Source organism: Pyrus communis, chromosome 4 (assembly GCF_041283825.1).
Source record: "Pyrus communis isolate YQ-2024b chromosome 4, ASM4128382v1, whole genome shotgun sequence".
Taxonomy (NCBI): Eukaryota; Viridiplantae; Streptophyta; class Magnoliopsida; order Rosales; family Rosaceae; genus Pyrus; species Pyrus communis.
This window is the reverse complement of record NC_142568.1, coordinates 147120-159108: the sequence shown is the minus strand read 5'-3', so window position 1 is coordinate 159108 and position 11989 is coordinate 147120. Positions and strand designations below refer to the sequence as shown.

At 37.5% G+C, this 11989-nt stretch overlaps 2 protein-coding genes across 2 annotated transcripts; both read right to left on the bottom strand.

The window, feature by feature from the left end:
* Positions 1-87: 87 nt before the first annotated feature.
* Positions 88-5281, bottom strand: LOC137723007 (serine/threonine-protein kinase STY13). The gene is made up of 3 exons (XM_068462161.2): positions 5086-5281; positions 3484-4512; positions 88-660 (listed from the first exon to the last, which is right to left on the bottom strand). The coding sequence occupies exons 2-3, from the start codon at positions 4395-4397 to the stop codon at positions 324-326; spliced, it is 1251 nt and encodes a 416-aa protein (XP_068318262.1). The 5' UTR covers positions 4398-4512; positions 5086-5281; the 3' UTR covers positions 88-323.
* A 781-nt stretch (positions 5282-6062) lies between these two features.
* On the bottom strand, positions 6063-11444 carry LOC137722242 (serine/threonine-protein kinase STY13). The gene is made up of 3 exons (XM_068461198.2): positions 11154-11444; positions 9566-10582; positions 6063-6795 (listed from the first exon to the last, which is right to left on the bottom strand). Exons 2-3 carry the CDS (start codon positions 10477-10479, stop codon positions 6456-6458), a joined length of 1254 nt encoding a protein of 417 aa, XP_068317299.1. The 5' UTR covers positions 10480-10582; positions 11154-11444; the 3' UTR covers positions 6063-6455.
* Between the last annotated feature and the right edge of the window lie 545 nt (positions 11445-11989).

The window sequence follows — 11989 nt, the reverse complement described above, 5'->3', positions numbered from 1 at the left end:
GACGTGAGCTGAACCACGATGTGTCAGGAAACAGTAATTGATATAAACCAATGGATGCAATGCATGCCATAATCATATACACCATCAGATTCAATTCTTCTCTTCTATTACTCATCCTTCAGAGTCAGAAATTCAACCAAATAGAAACCTCAAAACCAAAATATTTTTTGACACCAATTCCTTATCTATCTTAACAAAGAAATGAAACCTGATAAATACACAGGGCTTACTATATAATTACGGTACCTTCTCTCTCTCTCTCTCACCTTTCTTTCCTATGTTGTTATTCATAACTGTTTTCTTTTCTAATCTTTCTTCTGGGGTCAGTCCGCTGTCATTGGCTGGGTAATGCAACACCTGAACCGGGCCTTGCGAACAGTCGTCATGATTTCTGTCTCTGCATGCTCGAGCATTCTCACGACTTCAGTGAAGGATGGCCGGACATCAGGGTTTGCATCCCAACATCTCGTCATGATCTCACAAAGAACAGGTAAGCAGTCATTTGGAATGATAGGGCGGACACCCTTGACAACTGCAAATGCCGCCTGTACCGCTGTCATGTTCTGGAATGGAAGCATCCCTGTTATAAGTTCCCAAAGAACAATCCCAAAGCTATAAACGTCAACTTTCTGTGTGTAATGCCTATGCTGGATCATCTCCCTGCACACAACCAATCAAACAATGCAATTAAGAAGCCCACATGAAAATACTTACAGGTGCATCCATGCCAACAATGCATGTATTGAGGAAACTCAAAACATCCTGCCATGCTATAGTTGCAAACGAGCACAGAAGCTGGTAATGATTGCCAAGATATAAATAAATAAAATAAATAATCAATGGTGCAATAATACCCATAGTTCATATGATACACTTTAAGGGCATACAACATGCCAAACAAAATAAAAAATGAAGTAGATAGTTAACAGGTGCTAGTTCTATAGCTACTAATAGCTAACATTTTCAAATGGGAGACGCTTTTAGCCCCGCAGGAACATGACTTATCTTAATTAAAATATGTAGGTAAAAAAATTATTAGCAAGAAGGGAAAAAGATTATAAGAATAAACCATTATGGAATTTGACATCAATTGTAGATTACATCATATGCAAACACAAGACGAGTTAGAGCACTTGATCTACCTTAAAATTATAAAATCAATATCTAAAAATTTCAAACAGTGCATCACATATTATCCATATAACTATAGACTCCAGAGTCAAATTACTTTTCCAACATCTGCGTATAGGCTCCAGAGTCAAATTACTTGACCCCAACTTCATATCCACATTGTCACGCCCATTACAGTCATAATCCATTCAATAGATCAGTAAGTTGCCACTAGCACAACCACACATGCATCATATGGGTCTCCGTCTAACCACAAGTTTCTTTTTCCTCTTTTTCCCTAAAAAAAGTACACCATACAACTTAGAGCAAGTTTTCGCAGACGGTTGTAACACATGCCCTCCTGTGCTAAGAGAAGTACCCAAAGTTCAACCATGCAACCTTTCCCAGAAGTGATGACAACAGTATGAACCATTGGGCTTAGTATCCTTTCTGAATTCAACCGATGATCCTCATACCTCTTTTCAAACAGTGCATGATACCATCAGACTTCCATGCATGAACTCCATCCCCCAACATTATTCTTACTTGCTCCGGAACCAAATTATGGTTCAATTTCCATTGAGTGACTTATGAGTTGCTTGGAAAAAGTTATCCTAGGCTGATTCCTTTTCTTTTTTCTAGGGGGGCGGGGATGCAGAGAGGTTTTGAATGAAATTTGAGATATGTGAAATTATTTTGCTCACAACAGACAGCAATGAATCATGAGCTGAGTGAAATTCGCTTGGTTACTGTCAAACACAGTATGTTCTTTACAGTATACATGTTTTCACATGTCCTAAATTAGACCAAATCTTACTGTAGTATCATTAATATCAAAGGGTTGTTGAAGCAAGTAAATTGTTGCCTGGATATTGTTGTACAAGTATTTAGTTTAACAAGGTAAAAGCAGCAGAGAAACAAACACATACAAGTCAATGTCCTTCATTTCAAATTCAAACACAAATTTATTTTTCCAAAACAAAAAAGAAAACAAAGAACCTAAATGTATTGCGCATTATGGAACAAGAGAAGAACGTCATATATGATTGAAATTATTATAAGCAGATATTGGAAAATGGCAAATTCATTAATTTTTTTTAACATTCCAAAAATAGTTCAATGCTGATTTTACTCATTTGGAGAAGTACTCTCTAAGTAAACTCAAGAACATCACAAACATAAACACAACTAAATCTCAAGAAATGCAAGCAAAATATTAACTATTCATCCACCAACAAGGGAAGGCAAGAGTGGACATGAGTATAACTTTTTCTTGTTTCAAACAGGGAATAGTAAATGTACAGTAACAAAAAAGGGATAACATGAAAAAATCAATTAAAGACAATAATGATATACTTTGTGGCGGTAAATTAAATAAAATACTGAAATAATCATAGTACAGTACTGGGTTCTTTTTAAGTATGCAAAAAGAAAGATTATCCTCATAATTAAGAGTTTGCAATGTATAAGAGATTAAGGTTAGTTGGGGGAAAGACAAAGTGGTAGATACCAAATGAACCTGACATTTTCATAGTGTATAGGAGCAAAACCAACATGATGGTAGAAGAATACATGAAAATTTTCATCTACTTAGATTCTTTTTCCCTTTCTAGCGTTTACACAGAAACATACTCATACCACCACTTAGATTTGAACCCAAAACTACATAATCATTATGTTAAGAGAGTTCCTTGGATCCTAGGATGATTTTCGTAGACAACCTGATGTAGGACAAAATAGAGGTTGATTAAAGTGGCAAAAATTAGAGAAAAGACAATGGTGGACGATTGGCAAGAGACAACGCAAGAAAATTCACGTTCAACCTTAAAGTATTTTGTGATAAAATATGGAAAGAGCGTATCATTGGAATATTCGGGTTGCTTGAATAGGTTTTAGGAATCGTTGGAATTTCAGCCAATGAAAGAAAAGGATGTAGGTAAATCTTTTTGCTTAAGTTCTGTAACGTACAATTCCACTTTTTGAAATGCTATACACTATATGCTTTTTTTTCTTTTTTTCTAAGACCGGAAAATTAATAAAAAAAAGTTGCAAGGAAAATCAGATACGGGGTACATGTCTACAAGAAACAACGACAAAAGAACAAGGCAGAGAAGACACCAAATATCAGTAACGGAAAGCTAACGCTTATTTATATCTGCAAGAAAATAAGTACACTAGCTGTAAGAAATTCATATAACTGTCATATACTGCAATAAATCTTGTTAAGAAAGACCAGACTGAGAATTGAGAATTCAATAGAAGATGATAAAGCCAATAAAAGCCATGAAATGTGCCCACAGATAAAATAAAGCAGATGAGCCAATGATAGAAACAATGGATAAGATATTTCAGCTAAAGCATTAGAAGTCTTACGGCGCCATCCAGCGGTATGTCCCAGTCTCCGGAGTCATTCCTTCCGTCTGCACTTCAATACGAGCAACTCCAAAATCAGCAATTTTTATAGATTTGTCAGAAGAAATCAACAGGTTGTCAGATTTCAAGTCCCTATGAATCAAACCGAGCCCATGAACATAAGCAAACCCCCTTGCAACATCTAATGCTTGCTTGACTGCTAATTTCAATGGAACTGATTGGCTCTGCCGCTTCGCCAAGAACTGCCTAACTGAACCCCCCTTAGCATACTCTGTTACAATGCACCAAACCATTGGTTTACGGCAAGCACCGATGAAACGAACTATGTTTGGATGCTTCAAATTAGCCAGCATCTTGACTTCCTGTTGAAACTGCTGCTCCATCACCTGAGCCTTTTCTGGGTCATTTTCCGGACTCTCCAAAAGTTTGATAGCAACATCTTCACCATTGTAGGTACCTCTATATAGCTTCCCAAAAGCACCTTGTGCAAAAGCTTCACCCATGTTTAGCTTTCTTAAGTCAATTGTCCACTCTTCATAATTCTCAAGCCCTTCTGTCAAGGAATGGCTGTCAAGTAGAGCTTGAGCAAGCTGATCATTACTCAGAGCATGTGTGACTCTTCCTCGGTGGTTAACACTCTGTTGCACGGAGTAGTTATCCTTAGTACGTCGCCGCAGCCCTTGGTGGTTCAAGATTCGAGTGTGGGAATCATTAGTATTTGAAGCAACGCTGCTGTTGTCTATAGACATGGCCACAGAGCCTCCATCATTGCTCGTTTGCATACTGTCGATGGACATGTTGGTACCCTCACCCTCATGGAGTTTGAGGTAGAATCCTTGCGACAAATCGTCATAGTTGTTATCATGGTTGTTTAGACCAATAATTCCAGTGAATTTGGCACCGCCCTCCAACATTTTCTTCTCTCGGAGAAAAGCAAATTCCTCAAAGTTGCCCTACTTTTTTCCACATACAAATATCAAATTTCGAACTCAATACCCCCCCCCCCCCTCCGTTCTCTCTTTCGAAACCCTGAAACCAAGATCAAACGGTTTTCCAAGTTGAATCAAATGAGGAGCAAAGAGCCCATCATTGGGTTTTGTTTTGGAAGTAAAACTACAGAATTCTGAGATGATTACTGTAATGTCCAATTCAATACCATATATATGTGGAAACTACCGAAAGACAGGACAGGACTTCCTACGGCTAGCATCTAATAAGGATGAAATCCCGAAATTTAAGGGAACCGAGAATAGTAGGTTTTAGGTTGACTAAAACCACCAAATCAACTCAATCAAGAAAACATTTATGGAAATTTATTAATTGTTAAGAACAATACGCCAACTGTCAACCAACATATGCGAAATCAAACAGCAGCAAACCCAAAACCAATTTAAAGAAAGAATCTGAACAGAATCGACAGCTCAGATTATTCAAATGAAAAAGGATGAGAGGAAATCACACAACATGAAAGTATTTTAAACAGGAAAAAAAAAAAAAAAAAAAAAAAAGGGAAACTGATTTAGAAGCCGGCATCAAAATTCGAGGAAACCCATGTACTTGGATAATTCCAATGATGGATGATCAGATGAGAGAAGCACGTACCTCAATCAAACAAAATCGAGGGCAGCAGTCGGATGGAGGAAGATCGAATGGAATCGAGGGCGCAGGAAACAAAGACCTCTTCTTCCTCTCAGTCTCCCAAGTCGTCTTTTCTTCTCTCTCTCTCTCTCTCACTTTCCTTTTTTTCTATTTTTTTTTTTTATTACAAGAGGGTCAGCGTGCGTGTGAGCACGCACTCATTTCAAGCATCAAACTCAATTTTCTTCAAATATGTTTTCTGTCTCTCTATTTGTATGTCCAAATATTCCATTCCTATAAAAACTACTTTAGGGAAAAGAAAAAAAAAAGTTAATTGATAGCTGGATAGAGTTAACTACTAATTTAGATGATAAATATGATCATCTCTTTATTTGGTTGTGTGTAAGGAAGTTATGTCTAGGCTTAACTTTGATATGTGCTGTTTAAAGATTAGTACATGATCTTTTATGTTGTTTTAGAAAAATGATGTCCCCTTTTTCAAATAGATAGGATGGAAAGCTAATAGAGTTTAGTTGAACTATATTTATCTTATTATTCTCTAATGTGTAGTATATGTAGGGATATAAGTATTGTTACATGGTATTTTGCTGATGTGGAACAATAAGCCTATTTACAACTTAACTAATATGTACATACAACTAGCAACACTCTTTGAAATTTGTCAAACGAATTGGAAAACACACCACGAGACACAACCTTTGTAAGAGAGTTGGTCTTTGGGCCCCACAAAGGAAAAAGCAATAAAAAAACCTCTCGTCCACTTATGTTGTCATATAAATTTTTTTTATATTCAAAATGTTATCACGTAAGTTTTTTTTGGTTCAAAGTGTTATCATATAAGTTGGCGTTCAATGATGTTGATCAGTTTTGAAATGTTGTCGCTTCATTTTCAGCTGGTGCGCCAAATTAATCAAAGATGACAAAGGAGGAGGAGGAGTTGATTGAATTAGCGAGAAGTTGGGGCAACAAAAGCAAAGGGATGATCAAATCATGCCATAATCATTACAACATGAATCTAAAGAAAACTCAAAACAGGGGAACACAATGCATGCCATAATCATATACATGATTAGATTCAATTCTCCTCTTTTCTATTACCCATGCTTCAGCGTCAGAAACTCGCTCAACCCAAATGGAAACCTCAAAAACCAAATATTTTTTTAATACCAATTCCTTATCTATCTTAACAAATAAATGAAACCTGATAAATACACAAGGCTTACAATATAATTACCCTCTCTCTCTCTCTCTCTCTCTCTCTCTCTCTCTCTCTCTCTCTCTCTCTCTCCCCCTCTTTTTCCACTTTCCATTTCCTTTTTCCTCTTTTATCTTGCTATTCATTACTGTTTTCTTTTCCAGTCTTTCTTCTGGGGTCAGTCCGCTGTCATTGGCTGGGTAATGCAACACCTGAACCGGGCCTTGCGAACAGTCGTCATGATCTCAGTCTCTGCATGCTCGAGCATTCTCACGACTTCAGTGAAGGATGGCCTCACATCAGGGTTAGCATCCCAACATCTCGTCATAATCTCACAAAGAACAGGTAAGCAGTCATTCGGAATGTTAGGGCGGACACTCTTATTAACAACTGCAAATGCTGCCTGTACTGCTGTCATGTTCTGGAATGGAAGCATCCCTGTTATAAGTTCCCAAAGAACTATCCCAAAGCTATAAACGTCAACTTTCTGTGTGTAATGCCTGTGCTGGATCATCTCCCTGCACACAGACAAAAAATCAATGAGTGCAATTGTGTAGCCGCTTATAGGGGTATCCATGCCAACAACCTATGTATTAATGAAACTGATAATATCCAGCCATGATAAAGTCGCAAAACGAATTAAGTAGTTAGTTAATCGATCCTAGTTTCATAGATACTAATCGCTAATACCAACATTTTCATATGGGAGACACTTCTTGCCCCGCAGGAAAATGAATTATGTTAACTAAAATATGTAAAATCAAAATTATTATTAGAAGGGACGACCTGAGAAAAAATTATAACAGCAAAACCATTATGGAAGTGGACATCAATTTTAAATTCCATCACATGCAGAAAACATAAGGGTTACAGCACTTGAGCTACCTTCAGAATATAAAATTAATATCTATATATTTCAAACGGTGCATCACATATTAATCATGTAACTATAGACTCAAGAGTCAAATTATTTTCCAACACCTGAGTACACAGTAGAGACTCCAGAATCAAAATAATAGACCCCAACTTCACGTCCACATGTCACAACCATTGCAGTCATAATCCATTCAACAGTCCAATACGTTCCCAGTAACACAACCACACATGCGTCATATTTGTTTCCATCTAACCGCAAGTTTCTTTTTCCAATTTTTTTTTTTTTTCTAAAAAGAGGACACCATAAGAGCACAACCAAAGATGCATCACATATGTCTCCATCATCAAGAGCGGTTTTAACACATGCCCTCCTGTGGTATGAGAAGAACCCAAAGTTCAACCTAAAGAGCCGCCTTCTCCATACAACCTTTCGCACGAGTGACTACAACAGTACCAGAAAGAGAAACAACCCAGCACCATGACCCACCAGGAAACCAGGGCTGGAACACTGACATTGTGCTTGGTATCCTTTCTGAGTTCAACCGATGGTTCTCAAACAGTGCATGATAGACTCACAATTCACCTATATTCACAACCCACTTATCCACATCAACTCAGGGTTGTAAGATACTAAGATGAATGACGCACCACAACTGCTCTTATGCATGAACTCCATGCCCCAATATTATTCTGACTTGTTCTGGAACCAAATTATGGTTCAATTTCAGTTGATTGACTTATGAGTTGCTTGGAAAAAGTTATTCTAGGCTGGTTCTTTTCTTATTTTTGTATTTTTGGGAGGGGGTGCAGAAAGGTTTTGAATGAGTTTGAGTTATGTGCAACTATTTTGTGTAACGCACAGCAATGAATCATGGTCCGACTTAAATTATCTTGGTTACTATCAAACACAGTATCTTTTTTACAGTGTACATGTTTTCACATGTCATAAATTAGATTGAGTCTCGTTATAGTATCAAAAATGCCAAAATGTTGTTGAGGCAACCAATGCGTTGCCAGGCTATTGTTGAACAAGTATTTAGTTCAAGGAAACACTAGTAGAGACACAAGGAAAATCTTTAAAAAAGAAAGATATGGTTCAGAGGAGACCCACAATGAAAATCATTGAGAGACACAAACACATATTAGTCAATGTCTTTCACTTCAAAGACGTGAATTTATGTTGTCCAGAACGAAAAAAAGAAACAAAGAACCTTAGTGTATCACTCATTATGGAAAAAGACAAGTACTCTCCAATATAAGTTCAAGAACTTCTCTGACATAGACACTCTAAACCTAAATCTGAAGAAATGCAAGCAAAATCTGAACTATCATTCACCAACAAGAGGGGCAAAAGCGGAAGCGCGTGACTTTGGTTGTTTCATGCAACAGGGAGTGGTAAATATCTAGTAACGTACTCTCCAATAGAACTTCATGAACTTCTCTGACTTAGACGCTCTAAATCTAAATCTCAAGAAAAGCAAGCAAAATCTGAACTATTAATCCAGCAACAAGAGGGGCAAAAGCGGGTGTGACTTTGTTTGTTTCATGCAACAGGGCATAGCAAATATAAAGTAACAGTGAAGGAAGAAGGAGGGGGGAGAGGGGGGTGGGGGGGGGGGGGGGGGGCGAGGGGATTAAACAAAATATTGAAATAATCAAAGAACAGTATCAGGTTCTTTTTTAAGTATGGAAAAACAAAGATCTTATCATAACTAAAAGGTTTTCATTTAAAAGAGGTTAAGGATAGTTGGGGGAACGAAATGACACAAAATGAATCCCTCGTTATCATAGTGTATAGGAGGAAACCAACATGATCCTAGATGAATATATGAAAATTTTCGACTAAAAATCTATTTTGCCATTTCCATGGAAAGTACTCATCATACAACCAATTAAATATGAACCCAAAACTACATACTCATTATGTGAGAGTTGCTAGCATGATTTTCATAGACAACCCATTTCAGTCAATGTTAAAAAAAGTTGTCGGTAAATCTTTTTACTTAAATTATGTAACTTACAATTCCACATGAAACTTTTTAAAATGTTTCCAACGTGGTACATGTCTACTAACAAGCAACAAAGAGACCCAATAAATAAAAACAAAAACACGAGAAAAATAGAAGCAAAATCAGATACGGGGTACATGCCTACTAACAAGCAATGACAAAAGTCCAAAGCAGAGAACACAACAAATATTAGTAACTGAAAGCTAATGCACATTTATATCTGCCAAACAAGAAGTATACTTAGCTGGAAGGATTTCATACAACTGTCACATACTGAAATTAAAGTTGTCTAAAAAAAGGCCAGAGTGAGAATTGAGAATTCAATAGAAGATAATATCAAGTAGATGAACCAATGACAGCAACAAAGGATAAGATATTTCAGCTAAAGATTTAGAAGTCTTACGGTGCCATCCAGCGGTATGTCCCAGTCTCTGGAGTCATTCCTTCTGTCTGCACCTCAATACGGGCAACTCCAAAATCAGCAATTTTTATAGACTTGTCAGACGAAATCAACAGGTTGTCAGATTTCAAGTCCCTGTGAATCAGACCGAGCCCATGAACATACGCAAACCCCCTCGCGACATCCAAAGCTTGCTTGACTGCTAATTTCAATGGAACTGATCGGCTCTGCCGCTTCGCCAAGAACTGCCTAACTGAACCCCCCTTAGCATACTCTGTTACAATGCACCAAACCATTGGTTTACGGCAAGCACCAATGAAACGAACTATGTTTGGATGCTTCAAATTAGCCAGCATCTTGACTTCCTGTTGAAACTGCTGCTCCATCACCTGAGCCCTTTCTGGGTCATTTTCTGGCCGCTCCAAAAGTTTGATGGCAACATCTTCTCCATTGTAGGTACCTCTGTATAGCTTCCCAAAAGCACCTTGTGCAAAAGCTTCACCCATGTTTAGCTTTCTTAAGTCAATTGTCCAGTCCTCATAATCCTCAAGCCCCTCTGTCAAGGAATGGCTGTCCAATAGAGCTCGAGCCAGTTGATCATGACTTAGAGCATGTGTGACTCTTCCTCGGGGATTAACACTCTGTTGCACAGAGTAGTTATCCTTAGTACGTCGCCGCAGCCCTTGGTGGTTCAAGATTCGAGTGTGGGAATCATTAGTATTTGAAGCAATGCTGCTGTTGTCTACAGACATGGCCACAGAGCCTCCGTCGTTGCTCATTTGCATACTGTCAATGGACATGTTGGTACCCTCGCCCTCCTGGAGTTTGAGGTAGAATCCTTGTGACAAATCGTCATAGTTGTTATCATGGTTGTTTAGACCAATAATTCCAGTGAATTTGGCACCGCTTTCCAACATTTTCTTCTCTCAGAGAAAAGCAAATTCCTTGAAGTTGCCCTACTTGTTCCACATACAAAATATCAAATTTCGAACTCAATACCCCCTTCTCTCTTTCAAAACCCTGAAACCAAGATCGACCCCCAAAATATCATAAGTAGACGGTTTTCCAAGTTTAATCAAATGAGGAGCAAAGAGCCCATCATTGGGTTTTGTTTTGGAAGCATAAATACAGAATTATACGATGATTACTGTAACGTCCAATTCAATACCATATATACGTGGAAACTGCACTGCAGACGACAGGACAGGACAGGATTCCCTACGACTAGCATCTAATATGGATGAAATCCCAAAATCTAAGGGAACCAAGATTAGTATGTCTTAGGTTGATTAACAACACCAAATCAACTCAATCGATAAAAACATTTAGGGAAATATACTAATTGTTAAAAATAATACGCCAACATATGCGAAATCAAATAGCAGCAAACCCAAAACCAATTTAAAGAAAGAATCTGAACAGAATCGACAGCTCATTCAAATGAAAAGGGTTGAGAGGAAATCACACAACATGAAAGTATTCTAAACAAAAAAAAATGGGAAACTGATTCAGAAGCTGGCATCAAAATTCGCGGAAACCCATGTACTTGGATAATTCCAATGATGGATGATCAGATGAGAGAAGCACGTACCTCAATCAAACAAAATCGAGGGCAGCAGTCGGATTCAGGAAGATCGAATGGAATCGAGGACGCAGGAAACAAAGACCTCTTCTTCCTCTCAGTCTCCAAGTCGCCCTTTCTTCTGTCTCTCTCTTACTTTCCTTTTTCTTTTTTCCTGTTTTCCTATTTTTCAATAATATGTTTTATTTTATTTTTTTTACATTTTATTACAAGAGGAAGGGGGAAGTCTTGCGTGTGAGCAGAGCACCCACTCCCATGCATGTAACTCACATTTAAATATGTTTTCTTTCTCTATTTTTCAGTCCAAAGTAATTTTTATTCCATTCCTTTAAAGGGGAAATAATAAACCCATCTTTACCCAAAAATAATAATAATAAACACAAACTTTTTTTATCTCAAAAGCCACTTTTACCCTTATCCATTAATTGTGTTTGATTTATTTAATTCAATTGTTTATAAATAAAAGAATTAAAAAGACGATAAAAATCACTTTCCTTTAAAAACTACATACTTCACAAAGCAGCTTTCCATTTATTCAGGATAGTAATAGCAAGCCGATGGAATTTCTCATAGATGAGACTGAAAATTTTGACAAGATTTTAGTGAAGCCATATTTGTGCACCCTAGCCCATCTTGTACCGTTGTACGAATTCTATCCTTATTACTTAGTAGGACTTGTAATGACTTGTATTTTGTTGGATTTGTGTCGTGTTGAGGCAAGTATATAACATATGCACATCCAATCTTTCACCTTACCAGACCCCTCATTTCTTTCTTGATTCTAACAAATTCCTAGCAATGCATGTGGTCGAAAAGTTCTTCAATATGATATCTCAATGTGTGAC

Excerpts from the sequence above, each read along its gene's own strand:
- LOC137723007 (XM_068462161.2), bottom strand. The coding sequence starts at position 4,397 with ATGTTGGAGGGCGGTGCCAAATTCACTGGAATTATTGGTCTAAACAAC. Across the intron at positions 661-3,483 it reads ACATACCGCTGGATGGCGCC|GGAGATGATCCAGCATAGGC; the intron begins GTAAGACTTCTA and ends GGTTGTGTGCAG.
- LOC137722242 (XM_068461198.2), bottom strand. The coding sequence starts at position 10,479 with ATGTTGGAAAGCGGTGCCAAATTCACTGGAATTATTGGTCTAAACAAC. Across the intron at positions 6,796-9,565 it reads ACATACCGCTGGATGGCACC|GGAGATGATCCAGCACAGGC; the intron begins GTAAGACTTCTA and ends GTCTGTGTGCAG.